At 59.7% G+C, this 22,482-nt stretch overlaps 1 protein-coding gene across 1 annotated transcript in view; it reads left to right on the top strand.

Moving 5' to 3' along the window:
- Nucleotides 1-20,901, top strand: part of ANKFY1 (ankyrin repeat and FYVE domain containing 1) — a 71,964-nt gene extending 51,063 nt beyond the window's left edge. The window contains exons 11-25 of the mRNA XM_080827135.1: nucleotides 3,560-3,657; nucleotides 5,232-5,457; nucleotides 6,337-6,435; nucleotides 6,654-6,807; nucleotides 7,402-7,570; nucleotides 8,299-8,417; nucleotides 9,061-9,217; nucleotides 9,897-10,097; nucleotides 11,463-11,639; nucleotides 16,100-16,247; nucleotides 16,646-16,736; nucleotides 17,009-17,133; nucleotides 18,536-18,682; nucleotides 19,756-19,846; nucleotides 20,183-20,901. Of these exons, the coding sequence (XP_080683261.1) occupies nucleotides 3,560-3,657; nucleotides 5,232-5,457; nucleotides 6,337-6,435; nucleotides 6,654-6,807; nucleotides 7,402-7,570; nucleotides 8,299-8,417; nucleotides 9,061-9,217; nucleotides 9,897-10,097; nucleotides 11,463-11,639; nucleotides 16,100-16,247; nucleotides 16,646-16,736; nucleotides 17,009-17,133; nucleotides 18,536-18,682; nucleotides 19,756-19,846; nucleotides 20,183-20,315 (2,135 nt within the window). The 3' untranslated portion in view covers nucleotides 20,316-20,901. The remainder of the gene's footprint in view (nucleotides 1-3,559; nucleotides 3,658-5,231; nucleotides 5,458-6,336; nucleotides 6,436-6,653; nucleotides 6,808-7,401; nucleotides 7,571-8,298; nucleotides 8,418-9,060; nucleotides 9,218-9,896; nucleotides 10,098-11,462; nucleotides 11,640-16,099; nucleotides 16,248-16,645; nucleotides 16,737-17,008; nucleotides 17,134-18,535; nucleotides 18,683-19,755; nucleotides 19,847-20,182) is intronic.
- Nucleotides 20,902-22,482: the final 1,581 nt, after the last annotated feature.

The following is a 22,482-nucleotide window of genomic DNA, read 5'->3' as shown; positions in this document are numbered from 1 at the left end:
GACAGGTAGTTTCGGTGAGAGCGTGGGAAGGAAACGCGCCCCCATGCGCTGACGCAGCCGGAGGAGGGCGGCGCGCTCGGAGCCCTCTCGGGGCCGGTGGGCGCGCTCCCCGGGGTCTGCAGCGAGCAGAGCGACCGGGTGGTAGCTGAAAGTCCGTCGCAGCGTGGCGCCTGGAAGCGTGCCCGTGAGCTGCTCGTACTCTGTGATGCCGGAACCCGCGGCCCGTCCGCGCTGCGAGTGGCTCCGCTCCAGACGTGTTTCGGTCGCGTTGTGATTTGGTCTTTCGGTAAGTGCTGGTTCGAGGAGTTACGGCGTCTTCAAACGCGAGTGTATCTCAGAATGACGTGTCTAGTGTCGCCGCTGATCGCGTCAGAGAAGACTGTTATCTTCTGGTATCATTAAGTGGTCAGACCTGCAGTTTTCGATTAAAGTTTCCCAAATTCTGATACTCACTCGAAAGGTCCACATTTTATCATCTGGCACAAATACTGCCGGTTGTCGTTAGAGAGAGAGGCTCGCATCTGGGTTCCTTCTCAGGAGAGCGTCTGTCGGCTGCTCAGTCTGGGGAGCGGCGGCCGTGAGTCCGGCCCCCCTGCCAGAGCCCGCTGTGGGGCTCACTGTGCCGCGGCCGTGGGTGTGCGCGTGCTGCTCACGTCCTCACGCAGACGCTTCTCCTCTTGTATGTGAGTATGTGTTTATCTTGTGCGTCTCTGCTCAGACTTTCACTGTTTTCTGAATGAATATCCTTTTATTGGATTGTCCCCCTTACAAAGGAAATGTCACACGGTTCTGAAAGGACAGGGACTCGCTGAAATATAAGAAATTTAGTCATTTCTACTGCTTTATCAAGAACCCGCCCCTTTCTTGGCTGGTGCGTGGTGGTCAAGAGCAGTGCGGGGGCTGCGGGTTCGTGCTGGGGCCGCTGTCCCTCGTGCTCAGGCCTCACGGTGACCTGCCGGCCATACAGGTGAGCACGGGCACGAGCGAACATCCAGTGGTGGTGTCACGGGAACAGTTTTGACATCAGGGGCCCCCGAAAGACTCAGGAGCCCCTAGGAATCCAGCGACCACACCTGCAAAGCCACTGTTTTAAGGTGGCTATTTCCTTGATCTGACTTAGTAAGTTGTGCGGATATTTTAGGAAGGGTCCCTTTGTGGTCGGTGTTGCTCTGTGTGAAGCGTGGGTGGGCCCCACTGATGAGGGGGTGGGCCCAGAAAAGGGGGGTGTGAAACAGCCCTTCCCCGAAAGAAGTTAATAATTTAAATACAGGTCAAAGTAGGTCACCCCTCGGGTGATATGAAAGCTGAAGGCAGGGCGCGCCACACCAGGGGGTCTGGAAAATCTCTGGAAAGGAGATTGTTGCTGAATTACTCTTAATTTATAAAGGTATATTGGTTATTGGCTGTAATTTTATTGGTTTCTAATGTAATCGTATTATATGAGCATCACAATATGTAAGAAATTGGTTCTTTGATGTTTAGGACTTGAACGTGGGGTTGATTTTTAAGGTTAATTTATTTGAGAAAGAAGTGGGGGAGCGAGAAGGAGCAGCGGGAGCGGCAGGCAGAGGGAGAAGCAGGCTGCGACCCCACGACCCCGGTTCGTGGCCTGAGCCGAAGGCAGACTCCCGACTGACTGAGCCCCCCGGGCGCCCCGCAGATCCAGATTTACGAAAGCTTAGCGCGTACTTGACAGGGACCGCGTTCTGTCCCTGCGGCGCGCACGCGTGTGCTCACGTCCCCGCACCACGCATGCTGCTCTGCCGCGCACTCTCCCACGTCACCGGCCGTGGGGCTGCTCGGCTTGCCGGTGTGTGAGGAGGATTACAGTTCTGCACTGTGGGTGTGGATCTGTCCATCGTCTCGCTGGCCGTCAGTTTTACTCCGTATACTTGGGGTTTTCAGTGCAAGTTCAGGATGACTATTTTTCCCTTGTTCCGGTCTTCCTTACGCATGGAAGGGCCTCAACTCCCTGATTCTCAGCATAATGTTGTGGCAGGTGGAGGTCGGCGTTGTTTGACAGGGAGGCCCGTGCTCATGCCTCGTGTGCCCCAGAGTGACTACGGACGTGAGGACGGGACCCTCGTTAGGGCTCACTTAAATTACAGAGGCTCTCTGCTAGGGATGCGGTCACGGTCTTGCAGGGAAAAGGGGGGGATGGGCATGAGAACAAAGCATTTGTTCTTTCTTTCGTTCTTTCTTAAGTAGTTAAAGTGCAATTACGGGTTTCTGGAGTAGAAATCAGTGATAAATCGCTTAGGTTTCCGGTGCTCATCACATCAAATGCCTCCTTAATGCCATCCCCCATCGAGCCCCCCCACCTCCTGCAGCAACCCTGTTTGTTCTCTGTCATTAAGAGTCTCTTGCGCTTTGTTTCCCTTCCTCCTTTTCTTTTCCCCTTTCCCCTGTGTTCATCTGTTTTTTCCCTTAAATTCCACGAGTGAGATCTTGTTGCGTTTACCTTTCTGTGATGACGTATTTCACGCAGCATAGTACAGTCTAGGTCCATCCGTGTCATTGCAGATGGCAAAATTTCATTCTTTTTGCTGGTTGAGTAGTACTCCAGCGTGTGTGTGTCTGCGTGTGCGTGTGTAAATACATACCACGTCTTCTCTAGCCATTCATCGGTCCGTGGACATCTGGCTCTCTCCCGTTTGGCTCTTGTGGACGTTGCTGCTGTGAACATTGGGGTGCACGTGCCCCTTCGGATCCCTGTGTCTGTATCTTTGGGGTAAACGCCCAGTAGTGCGATGGCTGGGTCATAGGGCAGCTCTGTTTTCAACTTTCTGGGGACCCTCCATGCTGCTTCCAGAGCGGCCGCGCCCTCACCGGCACCTGTCGCTTCTCGTGTTGCTGATTTTAGCCGCAGCCCGTTTCTTTACCTGTTTTAGTCCTGGTGTGCAGTTTGCGCTCTCAGACGGCATAGCTACAGTGCACGAGGTTTTGTGTTTATCTGAACCGGAAACGGATGTTAGCGGAAAGGGAAACGCTGCTTTGGGGCTAGAACTATTCTACGAGGGAAGGAAGAAAAAAGATACTTTTCCCCTAAGATTTTTATTTAGAAAACAGTGCTAAAAACAGAACATTTCTAAGCCACTCAAGGCCCTGGGATAAGATGTAGAGGACATTTTCTGGTGGAACGTGGTCGTTCTAGGTGCACATGTGCTCAGACGACCGTCGCCTTCCCTGCACCCCAGCACCATCTTAGCCATACTGGTTCCACAAGGCTGGGGTGCTGGTGGCATCCAGCTGCCATGTGGTGTGCAGAACAGACTCCTCACAACAGAGTCCCCGGGCCACAATGTCAGGAGCTCTGCTACTGAGAAACACGCTCAAACCCGTCCTCGGCAGGAGCAGAACTTACCTCTGGCCCCGGGCGGCGTCCAGTGGCAGACTCTGGAGGAATGACTGTCTCCTGACTCCCAGACCAAGTCTTGGTTCCACCTAGACACGGGCCTGTCCAGTGGCTGTGGGGTGTGGGCTTGCCCGTCGTGAAAGGTGGGCGAGGAGGGGCTCGTCCTTGCGCAGGTGGAAAACGCGTGTGCTCCCTGTCTCCCAGGGAATTGCTTACTGCAGCGGGCAGCCGAAGCAGGGAACGAGGCAGCGGCTCTCTTCCTGGCGACCAGCGGCGCCCAGGCCAACCACAGGAACAAGTGGGTAAGTGTGCCGGGTGGCCAGGGGGCCGGTGTGGGTCCGTGCGAGAAAGGCAGTGGTGGATGTGGGGGGGGAATTAGCTCTTTCTCAGTTTGTGTCTGAATAATACATGCACTTGGTTAGAAACGAGGCTGAAACGGGTGTTTTGTCCCCAGATACGGGGTGTGAGAGTCTTGTGCGTACTGACTCTGGTGGGGTCATGGGCGTCACTGAGCATTCCCAGTGCCAACGTGGAGGGGAGGGGACTAGAGCAGAAGATGGTCCCACAGAGGAGGACACTGTTGTGAGGCCCTCCACACTGCAACACCTTTTGATGGGGAAGGGCCTGGGGGTGGGGGGCTGAGTCCTGTGACACAGGGACACAGGACGCTCCCTGAGGCTCTCCTCACCGCAAAACCATCCGATGGGGAAGGGTGTGGGGGCGGGGGCTGAGTCTGGTGACATAGGGACACAGGACGCTCCATGAGGCTCTCCTCACTGTGACACAGGTCGATGGGGAAGGGCACGGGGGCAGGGGGCTGAGTCCAGTGACACAGGGACACAGGACGGCTCGTGAGGCCCTCCTCACTGCGACACCGGTGGATGGGATCGGGTGCGGGGGTGGGGGGCCGAGTCTGATGACACAGGACACAGCAGTGGCAGGTACACAGACAGGGCCTGAGCCTGGAAAACTGAGAGGCGGCAACAGGAATGCGTTAGTTAGAAATACGGAGGTTGCAGGAAACCAGCTGAGAGGTCAAAGCGGAAATTTCTCTCCAGGGCAAAGGGAGTGGGATGTTGCTGTGTCTCACAAGGAGCCTTGTCGGGTCTTGACTCTAGACCGATGAGGTGTAGCCTCCGTGAGAGTGAGGAGCCGGCCGGCGTGTTCAGCTTGAGTCCATCTGTTTGAGGGGCAGGATGCTGTGTGTGTACGTCTGTGTGCCTGTCCTGTGACTGTTCTGTCCCTGGAAGGACGCGGGACTCTGGCGCTGGAGTTTCCTTGGGGAGGGAGCTGGGTGGTGGGGGCGGGGCTGGGAGGAAACTTGCCGCCCTGTGTTCTTGTGCCTCTTGAGTAGTGAGGCGGGTGTGTGGGATGGCAGTTTAAAGTGTTTTTAATGTCAGAAAGTGGGGGAAGGAGGACTTGATCCAGGCTCAAGATGGGGTTGATGGGAGCCGGGCAGAGAGCCCAGTGGGGGTGGGGCAGAAGGGGCGCGGTGGCCCCTCGGTAGTCCTGTCCCCGCGGGGCCGCAGTCGAGGCTCTGTCAGCCTCCCCGGGGCTGGCTTCCGCGGCACCTCGGGCTTGTGTAGTCATAACCGTGTGAAGGGCGGTTAGAAACGCTGTCGGACACGTACGAGAGGACGAGCCAGGGCATTTGGAGGGCACTTGGCCGACGTTAAAGAAACAGGCTGATGGCACAGGGAAGGGTGGGACAGACCTGCAGGTGTGGGGCGCGTCACTGTCAGCTGGTGACGGGGTGAGCCCAGGACGGCGACTGTCCCCGGGGACCCGGGTTCGGCACACAGGCGGTCGTCGGCGCTCTGGGACGGGCACTCCCCTCCTGAGCGCGCTCTGAGGTGCGCCGTTTGCTTCCGTTCAGGGAGAAACCCCGTTGCACACAGCCTGCCGCCGCGGCCTGGCCGGCCTCACCGCGGAGCTGCTGCAGCAGGGCGCCAACCCGAACCTGCAGACGCAGGAGGTCCCGCCGCCGAGGGAGGCCGCGTCCGCCAGCGGGCCCGCGGACGGCGTCTGTCTGCAGACCCCGCTGCACATGGCCATCGCCTATAATCATCCCGACGTGGTGTCTGTCATCCTGGAGCAGAAAGGTGGGCGGTGGGGCCTGCCCTGCGCCTTGAGCGGCAGCTCCGAGTCGTGAGTTGCAGAGTCGATGCTCCTTCCGCTGGGGAGTCTTCTCGCCCAGATCCTTCCAGATCCTCGAGCGAGACGAGCGTGTCATCCGGCTCCTGACCGCCGTCGCCCCGTGCACAGCTTTTAGCACAGGGCCTGCCCACTCCACTCCCCCTGTCGGGTTATGGCTTTAGAACCGGGGACTGCCTCTCACGTGGGTGTTTTCCCAACGCCCTGCGTCGGCGTGAGCAGCGTCTGGGGACCCTGCGGCCCCGGGTCCTGCTCAAGCCAGCCGTCCTGCCTCAGCCTCCCCGACAGGAGCACTGTGGGAGGAGCGGGAACGAGGGCCAAGGGCAGCCCCTGCCGTGGGGAGGCCCACTTTCCCCGGAAAGGCGTGCTCGGGCGCTCCCCTTCCCTGGCCTGGCTCTTGTCTTCCTCCTGCCCCGTCTGTGACGGTCAGCGCGCCTCCGCCGTGTGCCTCTGGAAGGGAGCGAGGCTGCGGGTAGAGGCACGTTCTGGGGTCCTCTCAGGAGTGTTGCGGTGGTGGGAATTCCGTGCCAGCCCGCGGTTTTGACTCTCTCTTCGGCAGTCAGGTATCGTCGTGTGTTTCCATAGTGGGTTTGTTTTCCTTCTTTGAAGATTCACTATTTTAAGCCTTAAAAACTTACTTTTTCCCTAAGCTCTGCTCCAAAATATCAGGCTCCTGGGCTTCTACCCCCCATAAGAAGATTCGTGAACTCTGTAGAGGTGATTCTGTTCTAGCCGGTCAGTTAGTTGGAAACTAAGTAGCTCCTACGCTCTTGCATGTGGTCCATGGGATGGTGAAATTGAGTGTGTGTTTCCTTTAAAAATTTTAGCTAATGCTCTTCACGCCACCAACAACTTGCAAATCATTCCGGACTTCAGCCTCAAGGACTCCCGAGACCAGACGGTGCTGGGCCTGGCATTGTGGACTGGTAAGGGATGCCGGCGTCCAGATGGACCCATGTCACAAGGGTCGGGGGAGGGGAGGGAGGTGGGCGGGGAGGGGCTGCGTGCATCCCGGGGTTTGGGTTAAGCCTGTAACACCCCGTGGACGCTGCCGGCTTTGAGACATCGAGGGGGTGTGGGTGTGTGGGTGTGTTGCGGTGAGATGGTGGGCGCGTGGGGCAGTCAGGGCCTGTTTGCGTTCCAGGCATGCACACGATCGCAGCGCAGCTGCTGGGCTCTGGGGCCGGCATTAACGACGCCATGGCGGACGGGCAGACCTTGCTACACATGGCCATGCAGCGGCAGGACAGCAGGAGCGCACTCTTCCTCCTGGAGCACCAGGCGGACATAAACGTCAGGTGGGCGGCGCTGCGCTCTCCCCGCAGGACCCGCTCCTGTCCCATTGGGCCCCGGGGGCGGCAGAGGGGAACCCTCCAGGACCAGGCCGCAGTACCGCACAGAGCTCGCTGAGAGGACAGTCCAGAAGCTGTTGTTTAGAGAGCGATCTCGTGCTCGACGAAGAACATTGCAGCCAATGAGCTGTCCGAAGGGCTTGGGGGAGAAATGCAGAGTTCAGTTTCTAGTGTTCCCATATTTCCAGAGGAATTTATCTTTATCTCCAGTGTCAGGTGACCCGGAATCGCTGAGGGGAGGGAGCGTTCGGTCAAGTACGCGGCGTGGCGGCAGGTTACCGAGCTGCTGCAGGAAGGAGCCGTACGCCCGAGTGCACCCCAGCACACGCGGGCGCTGTGCTACCTTCTGGGGGCACTGGGGTGGCTCGGCTGTATTTTTATAAAGGCAGAAGGGACAGAGGCTGCTGACGGGTTAAAGTGCTCTGAGGGAGTGTTGGTTAGCGTGAGGGACGTGTCTTCCGGCCTCTGGAATGCGCTGGGGCACGTGTTATCGTTGAGCTCCAGCTACAAATGTTGGCTTTGGGGTGCGTGTTCTCGCAGGACTCAGGATGGGGAGACGGCCCTTCAGCTGGCCATCAGAAACCAGCTTCCGCTCGTGGTGGACGCCATCTGCACCCGGGGTGCGGACATGTCCGTGCCGGATGAGAAGGGGAACCCCCCGCTGTGGCTCGCCTTGGCAAACGGTCTGGAGGACATCGCATCCACCCTGGTGAGACAGGCTCAGCTCCGGTCTCCGTTTCCACATGGGGGTGTTTGTGTCCGAGACTGATTTGGTGTTTGCCTAGCGGTCGCGAGGAACAAGAGAGCTGACAGCAGCCGGTCGGGTCAAGGATGAGCAGTGGAAAGGCCTGTTCAGGAACTTGCAGTTCAGCGTGATCTTTCCAGCACTTTCTTTTAGGCTGTCTTTACCAGGACCGCCAAGATGCCAGAGAGCTGGGGTGCCTCCTCGGGAGGCCTTGAGTGTGGGCTGCCCTCCCTGATAGCGTGGTGACAAGTCCCCAGAGCTCTGGTTTGTCTCCCTTACTCAGAAGACAGGCCCCAGGAAGTCCTCACCGAGCTTTTGGACGTGCCTGGGCCCTGCCAGGACTGCACTGTACAGCTGGGGCCTCTCATAGCTGGTGGCGACATTCCCCGTGAGTTTCGGGCATGTCATTGAGGTCAGGGCAGTGCGTCTGTTTCCTATCCCTCCTGGGACACGGCTCACAGGGCGATGATAATGTTGTCTTTCTTGTCTTTCTTGTGTTTCCCAAACCCATCCCACAGGACCTGACACAAAGCAGATTTTAACCAGTGTTCTATAGATTAGTATCATTAGCAGTAAATTGTCAGCTATATCTTGCCTGTAAACAGTGAATCTGATGGTGTACCTAGAGCTCAGAGGGGGTCATAGAGTGACCTTGCTGGGCAGTGTTTGTGAGTCACCTGTGTTTTCTGCAGGTCAGACACGGCTGCGATGCCACGTGCTGGGGCCCGGGGCCCGGGGGGTGCCTGCAGACGCTCCTGCACAGGGCCATCGATGAGAACAGCGAGTCCACCGCCTGCTTCCTTATTCGCAGGTCTGAGAACCCCCAGTGTCTCCTCGTGTCCTCTTCCTCAGCTCTGGTCTTGGCGTGCCTTGGCGGGTCTGACGTCCCCGGTGAAGGCTGTAGGACGGCCCCTGCTCTGTGAAGTCAGCCAGTGAGGGCACTTGACCCTCTCCTGAGGAGAAGGGCTTGTGTGCGCACCTCGCAGTCTCGAAGCCGAGCCAGCTTCCTGCTCTGGGGGCCCTAGAGGCTCCCGTAGTCCCGTCAGGCCAGTTCACACAGTGCGGGCAGGAGGCTGGGGCAGAGGAAACCAGATGGCCCCTGTGGGGACCCCCCCGTGCCCCCGCCTGCTGAAGGTGCATGAGCCCTGGCAGGCCCACGGCACGCTCGGGGTGCAGCGTGCATGGCTGGGACCTTTGGAGCAGTGGTTCTCAAGATGATGACCGCACACACGTCCCTTGGGGGCCTTTGAAGAGTTCTAATGCCCAGGCTGCCCCCAAGACCAAAGGAAAATCAATGGGGTCAGACCCGGACGTCGGGTTGTGACTGAGACAGCTGTCCTGGCCGCGGCAGCAGCGCGTTGGGCGGGTGAGGCTGCTGCGCTTGCCGGCAAGCCTCCGGCTGGGTTGGGAGCCTGGCTCTCGGAGCCCGCCGCTCATGTCCCCCTCGCTTTCAGTGGCTGCGACGTGAACAGTCCCAGGCAGCCCGGTCCTAACGGAGAAGGGGAGGAGGAGGCCAGAGATGGGCAGACCCCCTTGCATCTGGCAGCCTCCTGGGGGCTGGAGGAGACGGTACAGTGTCTTCTGGAATTCGGTGCCAGTGTAAACACACAGGTATGCAGAATTTCTCTTTCCAGGGAGAGGGATGCTGATGGCAGAATCAGGGCGTGATCTCTTACCTGCCGGGGGCCCTGCAGACCCTTGGTCCCGGGCCTCGGCTTGGCCGTGAGTGGGGCTAAGGGACGGGTGACTGGAGTGACTTCCTCTGGGTCACGCGGTCCGCCCCGTAAGTGTAAGACTTTCAGGTGAAGATTCTCCTACTTTGTGCCTTTGTCCTTGCTACAGCGCGAGGAACCTTCCTTCACTCAGCTTCTCTCTGCCTCTTGCCTCCGTCGCTTTTCCGTCTCTGTCGAGAGCTTGTCCTAGACTCAAGCCGAGCCCTGTGCTCCCATGTCCCCGGGGCTCCGTGGAGCACCCGAGTCACGTTCCTTGGTGCTCATCGGCGTCCGGGCCTGTGATGTCGTAGGCTGCCTGCCGCCGAGTGGGCGGTGGTCTCAGGCAGGCTGACTCTGGGTCCATCTTCCGAACCAAGTGTGTTTGTGTCCCTGGGTCACTGGAGCGTGGGGGAGATGCCCGTGGCTTGGGTTTTCTCTGGGCTTGGACTCTTGAAAAGCTGATTGCGAACACGGGGCAGTATCGCTTCTCAGACCCGATCTGATTGGACCCCCCTTCTGTTTCTCCCCGCGTTTCTCCTTGTTGTGTCTGGACACTGAGCTTGTGTCTGTCCCCGCAGGACGCGGAAGGGAGAGCGCCTGTGCACGTGGCCATCAGCAACCAGCACAGTGTCATCATTCAGTTGCTGATCTCCCACCCCGACATCCACTTGAGCGTTCGCGACAGACAGGGGCTGACCCCTTTCGCCTGTGCCATGACTTACAAGAACAACCGGGCCGCGGAGGCCATCCTCAAGCGGGAGTCTGGAGCTGCAGAGCAGGTGAGGGACCCACACCCAGCACTGGGCACGGTGCCCGAGCTCGGGGGACCTGCGACGCGGAGACTAAACAGATGTCCCCAGCCAAACAGGTCTCTTGTCCACGAAGACACCTGTGTTGAAAGCGCTCTCCCCTTTCTGGAGGTCTGGCCCTTCCGGGGGACCGTCGGTGCTGGCGGAGAGCTGGGTGCTCTGCCCCGTGTCAGCCCCGTGCTGGTGCCCCGTGCACAGGGAGGCTGGGGTGGCCAGGCCCCGGCAGGGGTGTAGTTCTGTGGTGTGCCCCGATGGTGTCCTCGTGTGCCTCTGCTTGGTCTCCTGGTCCCGGTGATGAAGGTCTTCTGGAGGCGTGAACCGGACAGCAGGAGTGGCTGGTGTCGGGAAAGCTCTCCGGGGAGAGCGTCTCGGGGGAGCGGGACTCCGTCCGGGCGGCAGGCTCAGGCCCGGCCTTCTCTGTGCTGCTTCAGCAGCTGCTCGGGACGGCTGGTGAAGGGCCGGCCGCAGGGCATCTGGGCGGGACTGGGGTCCCCGTCGGGGTTCACAAGTAGCTGCCGAGGGCAGTGATGTGGAGACGTGGCAGCTGAACAGAACGAAGTCCTTTCACGGCGGACGAGCCCCGCTCGGGTGCTCGGGCTGCCCTGGGCCGCTGGCTTCGTGTTGGTGCATGAGTGGGCTGCGGGCGCTGCCGCAGGGTCAGGAGCGGGGAGCCCCTCGTGTTTCCTCACACACAAGGGAGATGGGCACGGTGGACCAGAGTCCTTCGTAGAAACACCGCCTGGGACAGCAGCATGTGCCGTGTGTGTGGCTGTGTGTGTGCGTGCGCTGCCCCTTCACTTCTCGCCGAGCGCTCGGGGACGCGACGGCTCTCGTAGCCACAACTCCCCTGTGGCCGGTTGCACGGAGCTCCGGTCTGCAGCAGGCCGGCGGCTGCCTCCCTGCCGCGTGCTCTTACCCTGTAGCCCGATGGAGGAGGAACCTTGTGCAACTGCTCGGGGTCGGGCTGCTGTTGCCGCTGCGGTGGGGGGTCCTGGGGGTTGGTCTGAGCCAAGCAGGGGACCCCACGGCTAGTCTCCGCCTTCTCCTTTCTCCCCGAGCGCCCCCCTTCCTTTTCCCCTCCGCAGGTCGTCTCTTTCTCAGTTTTCCAAATCAGCTTCTGCTGCTGGAGGGTGCCAGGGCCTCGCATACGCGGTCAGGTGCCCACGTGCAGGGAGGATGTGTTGTGGCGGGGTTGGGGGCACATGCGGTGTTGGCTCTTGGGAGGGAGCCTCCTGGACCGGAGGGGTTGGCCACACCGTCGCCTCTGGCCGGTGCTCAGGAGGCTCCCTTACAAGGGGAGCCCACTAAGTTTTTGGCTCCTTCTCGTTGCCTTAGGTGGATAACAAGGGCCGGAATTTTCTTCACGTGGCAGTTCAGAACTCTGATATCGAGAGCGTCCTGTTCCTGATCAGCGTGCAGGCGAATGTGAACTCCAGAGTCCAGGATGCCTCCAAGCTCACCCCTTTGCACCTCGCCGTCCAAGCGGGCTCGGAGATCATCGTCCGCAACTTGGTGAGTGCTGCGAGCAGTGCCTGGGACCCGCGGGCCGGGTCGTGCCGCGGGCAGAAGCTCTCATCACTGCTCTTCTGGTGCATTTTCTGAAGCGCTGGTATGAATTTGGGGAGCTAAGCCAGTGCCCTTGGGGGAGCCCTGTGTCTGTGGGCAGTGCATCCTGAGAGCCCAGCCGGCGCCATGTGCAGGTGCTGGTGTGAGGTCTTGAGGGAAAGCAGGATCTGGGGCAGGCCCGGCCGCAAGGGCAGGGAGGTCCACGTCTGCACCGGCGCCAAGCGTGTGCTCTCGGGGCGGCTGGCACACGCTCGCGTGCTCTCATCTGTATGTCACAATGCGGTACTTATCGGGGTATGTCACGGTGGTTCAGTATCCGTGCGGAGCGCAGAGTGACCGCCACGGCAAGTCTAGTTAACATCTGTCACACACGGGTACACACACTTTCTCTGATGAGAACTTTTAAGATTTACTCTTCGCAATTTCAGGTACACGGTGTGGTATTACCTTTGGTTCCCGTGCTGTGCGTTACTGCCCCAGGACTTACATGTTTTATTTATTTTTCTTTTTAAGATTTATTTATTTATTTGAAAGAGAGAAAGCAAGCACGCACAAGCAGGGGCAGCAGCAGAGGGCGAGGGAGAAGCAGGCCCCCGCTGAGTAGGGAACCCCCTGCGGGACTCAGTCCCAGGACCCTGAGATCATGACCTGAGCCTAAGGCAGAGGCTTGACTGACTGAACCGCCCAGGTGCCCCGGACTTACGTATTTCGTACCTGGAAGATTGTACCTTTTGACTCCCTTCACCCATTTCAGCACCACCCCCCCCCCCCCCACCGAAAACCGGCAGTCTGTTCTCTGTACCTGTCTTTGGGTTTTTGATTTTGAGAGTCTCCGTGTAAGCGGGTCGTGTGGTGTTTGTCTTTCTCTACCTTATTTCATGGAGCCTAATGCCTTCAGGGTGCCCCCGTTTTGTTACAAAAAGCACGAGCTCGTTGTCTCTGGCTGAGTAGTGCCCGTCGTGTGCACACGCTGCGTCATTCCCTGTCCGTCCGTCATGCGCCCTGGGGCCACTTCCTGTCTCGGCTTTGCCTGTAGGGCTGCGGTGGACGTGGGTGCACATAGCACCCAGTGTTTGTCCCGCAGCCCAGGACGCGCACGCGCTCTGGAGCCCTCCCGGGGCTGCGGTGTGTGGCGTGCGGGCGAGGCTGCGGGCCCAGCCTGCGCTGGTCGGGCCGCCCGTGCCTCCGCGCGGGCCCCAGCTGTGCAGGGTGCCGCGGGCGCCCGTGTAGGAGAAGGTGGGTCCCAGACTCACAGGCAGCTGCCTCTGCTCTCTGTGGAGAACTCCAGGAGGCCAAGAGCAGGTCCAGACTACCAAGAGTTCCCGTGCTGCTTGTGCTGGTTGGTTTGGGTGATACTAAAGGCATTTTAAAGCTTTTTTCGTGTGTGCAAGAAACTTGCTCCTTTACTTTTACCTTTAAATAGTGATTTTCCTTTCAATGAACACCTAGTAGTGAAATTACCGGGTCACACGGTGTTTCTGTTTCTCCTATTCTGAGGAACGTCCGTGCTGTTGTCCAGAGTGGCTGCGGCAGCCTGCCCGCCCACCGGCCGTGCGCGAGGGTCCCCGTCCTCCGCTCCCTCGCCGGCCCCTGCTGTCTCCTGCGCTGCTGATTTTAGCCCTTCTGACCGGGGTGAGGTGGGGTCTCACCGTGATTTTGGTTTGCGTTTCCCTGATGCCGAGTGATGTTGCGCATTTTTTCCTGTGTCTGCCGGCCGTCTGGCTGTCTTCTCTGCAGAACTGTCAGGTCCTTCTGCCTGTTTTTACATCGTTTACTTACATTGTAAACTTTGTAAATTTACTTACAATTTTTACATTGAGTTGTGGTGAGTTCTGCATATATTTTGGATGTTACCAGACGTGTGACTTGCGCATACGTTCATTCAGTAGGTCACGCCTTTTCATTCTGTTGATGATTTCCTTTGCTGTCAGAAGGTTTTTAGTTTCTGACCCAGCTTGTTTATTCTCGCTTTTGGAGTCAGATCCAGAAATCACTGCCAAGGTTGACGTCAAGGAGCTGACCACTCCTTAATTCTCAAAACCACCCAGAGAGGTGTAGGAAAATTTTCACATCTTACAAAGCAGAAAATGTAAGCTCAGAAGTTTCCCTCAAGATTATGAGGTGGTCAGTAGCGTGGCTGGGATTTTAGCCATTTCTGTTCAGCTGCAAATCCCGTCTTTCCCAGTGCGACACAGTGCCACCCAGGCCGGGGAGTGGTCTGAGCAAGGACGTGGGGACTCGAGAGAGCGTGTGAGTGCTTTCACTGGGAAGGTTCGGTTGGAGTTTGGGGAGGGTGTTGGAGCTGTGGTCGGAAGGGCAGGTAGGGACCAGATTAGAGGGTGTGACACGGCAGACCTAGAACTGTGAGCAGCCTTTATTTACCCTTTCGGTGTGGAGAAGCCAAGCAAGTGTGTGAGCTGAGAGCACATGCAGGCAAAGGGCTTCGTGTCCCCCGGCCCGACCCTGAACCTCCCATCAGACCCAGACATGCTGCCCGACTAGCCAGGAGGGCACTTGACTGGCATTCAGTGTCCCGCCTTCTTTCTTTCTTTCCTTTTTTCATTTCATTTCCTTCCCTTCCCTTCCCTTCTCTTCTCTTCGCGCAGTGTGAGCTTTGAGCTCACAGCCCCGAAACCAGGAGTCACGTGCTCTACCAGCTAAGCCAACTGGGCGCCCTTGTCCCATTTTTGTTTTTGAAAAAGACTTCTTCGAAAATATGATTTGTTATGTGTTAGAGCTGAGAGAGCAGGTACCTCTGCAGTGGGCTGTGGGGGGCAGTTCCGTGAGGAGGGTTGGAGCATGATGGCGGGGTGTCTGGTAGCGCCAGGCCCAGACTGGGTGTGGTGACCAGCCACGGAGGCATAGGTGGGCCTCAGGGTAGCAGACAGCCTCAGGCCATGGGTCCTTCCATCTGAGAGCTGGGACAGGTTAGAGGGTCACGGCCCCTTCACCGAGGTCGAGCTGCTGCCTGCCTGACCTCAAAGGTGGTGGGAGGGCCTAGAAACAGCTGATCAAACCGTGGCCCTCAGATTCATGTTGGAGCCTGTTCGCTTCTAAGAGTGCCTTTGCCCAGACCCCTCCCCCTCCCCAGTTAACCATCCTTGAGATTAGCTCTGAACCCCAGCACACGCAGCGCTTGTGGCCATCGATCCCCCTCGGAATGTCCTCCCGGACCTGTGCGTGCTCGCACTGGGCGCCCAGAGGTCGCGGAGGCTGGGACTGGGAAGGCCGGGTCCGAACCAGAGCCGCGAGGCAGAGTGTCCGCACCCGCAGGGAGCCGGCCTGGCTTCGCGCTGTGGGGCAGGCACCGTGGACTCTAGCCGCGGCTTGGAAGTCTGTCCGAAAAAGAACGAGTGGACAGATATTGTCGAAAAGTCCTTCCTGCTTTTGATTCTGTAATTCTTTGGGTTAATTTCTTTCTTTTAAAAAATGACATAGGAGGGGCGCCTGGGTGGCTCATTGGGTTAAAGCCTCTGCCTTCAGCTCTGGTCATGATCCCAGGGTGCTGGGATCGAGCCCCGCATCGGGCTCTCTGCTCGGCAGGGAGCCTGCTTCCCCCCCACCCCCGCCTGCCTCTCTGCCTGCTTGTGATCTCTGTCAAGTAAATAAATAAAATCTTTAAAAAAAAAAATGACATAGGAGGGGCACCCAGCTGGTTCAGCCAGTGGTGCGTGTGGCTCTTGATCTCGAGGTTGTGAGTTCAAGCCCCATGTTTGGTGTGAAGATTATTTAAAATCTTAATAACAACAGAAGATAATATAAACATAGTATATGCTTATTGTGGAAAACCATAAAACATGTAAGGTTGTTGAAGCAGGTCACATCTCCCTTATACCCCCCGACACCTCCGAGTTTGGTCTATGTGCTTTTACACACCTTCAGTGTGTGTGTGTCTGTGTGTGTGTCCCTGTCTGTCTCTGCAGATGGGATCCTGCTGTCATTCTGTCTCCTAACTGGCTTTTGCTTGACTTACTGTATCATAGATGTCCTTCCGTGTGAAACCACAAATCTTTATCATCTTACCGGCTATTGTTCTGTTGTTTGGATGTTCTGTAATATCTGTAACTGAATCCTTGCGATCTGGTTTTGCTGCTGTGAGCAGTGGACATCCTTACGCAGTACGGTGAATTTCACTGTCATCCCGTGTGGTCTGTAGTGCGAAGTCTTAGAAGTCGAGTCTTTGTGTCCTAAGGAATGACTTCTCCACATACCGATAATTGTCGCTTTCTGCTTGGGGTGGGTTTCGCTGGCTTCTGCCTCGCCTGGAGCGTGTGCGAGGCCCCCGCGGTCCCAGCGTTGCCGGCCGGGTGGGTACGCGGACGTCCGGAGACGGGCGGGCTTGCCGCGGTCGGCAGGACCTGCGCGGGTCATGGCGCAGAGGCTGCTCAGGTAACCGGCCCGCACAGCTTCTCGCAGGAGCCAGAGTGAATGAGCTGACGAAGCACCGCCAGACGGCTCTCCATCTCGCCGCCCAGCAGGACCTGCCCACCATCTGCTCCGTCCTCCTGGAGAACGCAGTGGACTTTGCTGCCGTGGATGAGAATGGAAATAACGGTGGGTGCCCTCCGCAGTGCCCCTAGTCGGGAGGTGGAGGGGCCCCGCACCCCGGCCCGCCCTCCTCGGGGAGGCTGGTTTCCACAGCGGCAGGGCTGTGGCAGGGAGGGCTCTGGTCTGGGCCCCCACGGACGGTTCCGGGCAGCTTCGTCCCGAGCCCTGCAGCGGTTTCCGGTGAAGCCTCGAAGTCTTTGCTCTGGGGACCACAGAAGCAGAGTGCGCGGTCTGCTGGGGCTGCGTGCACGACTCCGTCCTGGGGGGCGGTGAGGCCGGGGAGCCGTGGCTGTGTGAGTGGACGGGGGCTGCTGTGGCTGCGTCCTGTTCCGAGGGAGGCTGTGAAGGGGCCGTGTTTCCCGTGCGGGTCCTGGGCTTGCCCAGTAAGAGGGTTTACCCTGCAGCTCTGCATCTCGCGGTCATGCACGGTCGGCTCAACAACATCCGGGTCCTCCTGACCGAGTGCACCGTGGACGCCGAAGCCTTCAACCTGCGGTGAGTGTGTGTGGTCGGAGCAGAGGCCTGGGCTCCACGCCACCCGGCCTGCCCTCACCGCCATGGTCCCCGTGCCTCGCAGGTCCACGCTGTAGAACTCACTGGCCGGTAGCGCACTTGACCAACTTTGGTACCTCGGAGTGTTTCTTTCTGAAATACTTTGTAGAGAAACTGTGACGACCTAGTCAGTGTTCTTAAATTTATCCGGCATCACAGGGGTCAGAAAATCCCATCCTTTGTGCGTGACCCGCTTTTCCTACTTGCTCTGTCAGCGGCCAGTCGCCACTGCACATCCTGGGACAGTACGGCAGAGAGAATGCAGCGACCATCTTCGAGCTGTTCCTGGAGTGCATGCCCGAGTACCCTCTGGATAAGCCGGACGCGGAAGGGAACACGGGTACGTCAGCGTGCGCAGCCGCCGTCCCCGGTCCCTGGGCTCCCGCCTCCCGGAAGGACAGGAGCCCGGGCGCACACGTCATCCTTGAGGGTACCTCCTGCGCATCGGGAGGGGCTCTCGGAGCGTCTGTCCCTGGAGCCCCCGTGGCATTCTGCGGTGTCTTATTTGGGACACACGCATGTTGGAAGTGTCTGGAGAACTCCCAAGCCACACTCCAGTCCGCACGCCTGCCTGCCTGTGTTTCCTGTCCTCCTCTGCCCCTTGTCTGGCCCCGCACGCGCTTCCAGAGGGGGGGTGTGCTGCGGTGCGTGTTGATGGGCTTTGGAAACGTGGCCCGTTATGCACACGGGGGCGGGAGTCTCAGGGAAGTCCTCCCGCGGTGCTGCTCCGGCTGCCCCCGGTCGTGGCGCTAACTCGTGCGGCTGTCCCCACGTTTCTGAGGGACTCTTGCATGTAGACGCTTGTGCGGTGCCCGCAGCCACCCTGTTAGCAGTGCAGGCAGCGTGTCCCCATTTTTCAGGTAGGGAAACGGGTGAAACCAGCCTGGGCTCCCAGAGCCCTGCGCTGCTGCCGCGCTCCCGTTCATTCTCCCTCCTGCCAAACAGAGCCGCCTCGGCCTTTGGCAGCAGTGTGGCGTCCCAGGAGCGTCCGGAACCTTAGATGGGTGCACGTATCCTGTCTGTTCTTGGCCTTGGCGTGTGAACGTGCTGTGCTGAGCCTGGGTCTGAGGGGTCGGCTGCGGGAGTGGGCTGTGGGCCCGGCACCCGCTGCTGTGCGCCGCCGCCCGGGAACCAGAAATGGGCAGGCGGGCACTTCTCGTCGGGATCCCAGTGCCTCGCTCTGTTCTCGGTGGTGCCACTGGGTGCTTTTGTGACCTCTCTGTGCCTCTTTCCTCGTTTGAAATCATCGCCACCGTCCGCCTGCACCGTTGAGAGGACGGAGTGAAGGGTGGAGTGCAGGGTGTTAGGGAGGGAAGCGACGGGCCAGCAGGGGCCTGGCCGGAGCCTGGGAGCCCAGAGGGCTGGCGCCTGCATGTGAGGCCTCCTTGGGGTGGAGGGTGAGCCCGAGCTGACTTTTCTCTCCACGTGTTTTTGTGTCACGTAAGTAGAGCTTTGTCCCGCCCCGAGCGTGCCGGAGCAGGGCAGCTGAGACAGAGGCCTGCCTTCCGGGCCTCCTCGCGCGTCTGGTCTCTGCTCACGTCTTTAGAGCGGCGCGCTCACGGGGCTCCAGAGCGGCCCTGCACACCCCGGGCTCCTGGCCCTGGACTGGACAAAGCTGTGTCCCCCGTGGAGGTTTCCCAGAGTGTCCGCAGGGCCTTTGCTGACACGCGCGCTGCCAGGGCCTGTGCTCCCCTTGGCCGGACCCGGGTAGGAAGGAGCCCTGCTGCCGTTTCGTTTTCCAGTGCTGCTCTTGGCGTACATGAAAGGGAATGCCAACTTGTGCCGCGCCGTCGTCCGCGCTGGGGCTCGCCTTGGGGTCAACAATAACCAGGGAGTCAACATTTTCAACTACCAGGTCGCCACGAAGCAGCTTCTCTTCAGACTGTTAGGTGAGTGGCTCCTTCCTGCTTCTCCAGGGCAGACGGTCCCGGTGTGGGTCGTCTCGATGTCCTGGTGACCTCTGAACCCCAGAATGCACCCGTGCGTTCCTGGCCCTATATACAGCTTCCTGTGAGGGCCGTGGTGGGCGAGGGGCTGTGAGCAGTCTCTTCCCAGAGTGCCCTAGGGCCCCATCCGCCCCCGGCTCCCCGATCCCACCAGCGATCCGTGAACTCCCAGGTCACCCGAGCGCGGGTCCAGCAGTCCCCGCACATCTACGTCCAGGCTCTCCGCGTCCTCTGGGACAGCCTTCTGCTTCTGCCCCTGCTGACCCCACCCAGCCCATTCCTTCTGTGGCGAGGAGAGCGGCACCCTGCTTGGTCTCGTATTCGCCAGCGTCACCCTGTCCCTGTTGAGGCGGCAGCGGCGCCGGGTGACCTGTCCGGTGTCCCCGAGTGGTCCGCAGCAGAGCCGGTGCCCACGCACAGCGCGTCTCGCACCTGTGCCGTTCGCGGTGCACGTGGGCCACCTTCTCAGAGCTCAGGGCGGGAGCCGTCCCGGGCGCCAGTGTGGAAGGTGCTGGGTGGTGACCAGCCCTGCGCCGTTCCGGCCGTGAGCTCAGGCCGCGTGCGTGGGCAGGGCGCTGTGGGTGGCGGAGAGCTGGCGTTCAGCCTGGCGACGAGTGACGGTTCTGTTACGCATGCTGGTCACTCCCGGCCCGAATGCTCTGCAGCCCACACCAAGCCCTCGGCCGCTCTTGCCTTCTCCCAGCCCCTCGTCGCCTGTGGTGCTCTAGGTGGTCCCTTCCCTGCTGGCCCCTTGCCGTGTGGGCCCTGCCGGTCTTCCCGGCCTGAGGTCTCTCTCCCACGGTGCCTCCCGCTCTGGCCGCCCCTGACCGCCCGGGGCCCCCCGCAGCCGCTGTCACTGCGTTGAGCACTGCCCCTCCTGCCCAGCCTGCCTGCCAAGTGCTGGGGCTCCAGAGCCTCCCCCGTGTCGCTCCTGCGCCCTCGTCACTGTGACGGCCCCCAGGTTGCCTGGCACGGTCACTCTGATGGGGACGGGGCCTCTCCGCCCATCCTTGCAGACATGCTGTCCAAGGAGCCTCCATGGTGCGACGGGTCCACCTGTTACGAGTGTGCCGCCAAGTTTGGAGTCACGACTCGCAAGCATCACTGGTAAGGCCCCAAGGTCGCCCTCCAGAGGGCGGTGGCTCTCCTGTCCCTCCCTGCTTCTGCCTTTCTCCGCAACAAGCCACGGACCTGCCAGGGCCCCGGCTGGCGACGCCACCGTGGCCGGTGCACGCAGGAGGGCGGGGGTTGGGGGGGGTGGGGGTGGGGCTTGGCTGCGCCGAGAGCGGAGGGGCTGGGCCTGTGGGGACGAGCCCCGGCTGTGCCGAGTGGCTCTCCGTCTTTGACGAGCCTTCCCCGCCGGCACTCTAACGTGTGTGCGGGGCTGGTGGGGCCGCCGTGGCTGCTGGAGGCCCCTCACACCCCCTTGCTTTGCTTCCACAGCCGCCACTGCGGACGCCTTCTTTGCCATAAATGCTCGACCAAGGAGATTCCTATTATAAAGTTTGATCTGAACAAGCCCGTGAGGGTTTGCAACATTTGCTTTGATGTACTGACTCTCGGGGGGGTCTCTTAGGGATCCCCCGGGCCACATCCCGGTCGCCTCGCCGGCAGCTGCTCTGCTCAAGAGCCTGGCCCACCCAGAGCAGGGGCTGGCAGGGACGCCTTCCTGCGGAGCAGACTGAACGATGAAGGACCCTGGGGGGGTGACCGCATTACAAGGATTCCACTGCGTTGTCCGTGTGTCCGATTGTGATCGAGGTCACTGGACGACTCGGTGGACCGGGCCGTGTCGTCTCAGCGGCACCTGTGACAAGAGTCGGACCCCATTCTGCTTGCAATGTACAGGGACACTCGGAAAACCCCTCCCCTCCCGGTAGCTTAGTGTCCCTGTGGAGCAATCCCGTGGTCTTCGTGCACCGGCGGCCGGGCGGGCGGGGCCCTGCGGGGGGCGGCTGGCGGCTGGCCGCCCGATGAGCGCTGCCTTCGCTCTGGGTAAGTGGCAGCGCCTGGTTTCCTTAAAGATTATAGGATCCTCTTGCCTCAAGGCTTGTTTTATAAACCTAAGCTGGTATTTTTAGTGAGCTGCCCCTTTAAAAAAGGTGAAATCTTTCTAAACAGGGTTCAGAGATGAGAGCTGAAAAATCGTGGCCTTAACAACCGAAAGCTTTACCCGGGTTCAGGAGCGCAGCGTCTGGTTCTCTCGTCTGGCCGCGTGCCGTGCGCGGAGGCCTCGCTCTGCCATCGGGGCGCACTGGTGGAGACGCACCGTGTGCTGCGCGTCGTGTCGAGCCGCGCTCCGGGGGGTTCGACGTCCGCACCTGTACTCAGAGCCCGCCTCGCACATGCACGCGCTAGTGACTCTGACGATCGGCCCTGATGGGGCCACGGCGCGCACGGGGCTGCCGGGCACCCCCGGGAGCCAGCGGGTCACCCGGGCCCAGCGGCGGGGTGTCGGGGGGCGGAGCGTGCGGCCTCAGGCCGGCAGGCGCAGGGGCCCACGGTTCCCAGCGGCCTGCCCAGCGGGTGCGAGCAGGTTTGGAACACGCTGGCTCATCCGCGGAATGAGGCCCCCGAACCTTGGGGGCCTTCGTCGCTGCTAGTGCGTGTTGCTAACCCTGTGGCGCTGAAAAGCTCCTTTTGAAGGTTTGGCCAGTTTTTTAAAAATGCACATTTAGAGAAACTTCTACCACTGATTTAAAGAAAGAAACTCTGAGATGAACACGTGTGCCCGTGAGTTACTCTCAGAGCTTAGCAGCCTCGATCGTAACGCCTTTTCAGACCGTGAGCAACCACTACATTGTTTTTGCATTAATGAAGTGTGGGTGTACGTGTAAAGGGACTAAGTATCTCGGCAACAGCCTGTTTTTCTTGGTTGGTTTTTTGGACGGTGGTCTGTCGTCTCTGTTGCTGTAGATGTATACAGTCTGTTGCCTAAATGTGTAAAACAAACTGATAAGCCAGAGTGCTACTTTTTAATACTTCTGTCATTTATGAGATACATGCGCTTTCTATGTTAACATGAGCTTGTGCACAATGTTTAAAAGAATCAGAAGAGTCCCCTGGTCCTCTAAAGTCTGTGACACGTTCCCTGTAGAACTTCTGCAGAGGAACAACTAGTCTTGGTAGACACTTGCCCACGTGAGGCCCCTGGTCAGCTGAGCGGGGCCACGAGGAAGTAGGGCTTCGTGAGGTAGCCTGGTTCTTTAGCTGGAAAGTAAGATGATTATGCTTCAGATGGGAACCGAGGCGGTTGGTACTTTTATCCTCGCTCTTTCCACATTCAGCGTGGAGAGCGGAGGATGGGAAGCCCGTCAGGGATCGGGCTGCCGTCCCGCTCCTGCCCTGCCGTTACCAGTTTTAGTAGCCGTCCTGCCTCTCAGTGCACTTAAGTCCTCAAGTCCTGTCTAAACTGTGCCGAGACCAGCTCCTCTTTGTTCCGGGTCCACGGATGGCAGAGGTGCCGGGCGGCCCCGGAGCGGGCAAGCGTTTTGGGAGTTCCGCGTGGCTTCGCTGTGTCCTTGTCCGTGCGGCGGGACCGTGGGGTGCTCGCTGGGCACGCGGCAGGTTCCGTGGCGGCTGCCCGTGGGGCGCCCGTGGGGCTCCCGCATGCCCGCCCTTGCTGGCACTGGCCGTGCTGCACGACTGCAGGGCTGTCCCCGTGTCACTTCGGCCCGTAGCCCAGCTGCTCACGGCAGCATCTCGCTCGCAGTCCTTGAGAGAGTTGCCGGGTGCTCCGAGGT

This window comes from Martes martes, assembly GCF_963455335.1.
Source record: "Martes martes genome assembly, chromosome: 16".
In the NCBI taxonomy this organism is placed as follows: domain Eukaryota; kingdom Metazoa; phylum Chordata; class Mammalia; order Carnivora; family Mustelidae; genus Martes; species Martes martes.
Note: the sequence above shows the minus strand (reverse complement) of the source record. Positions and strands in the feature narration are given on the sequence as shown.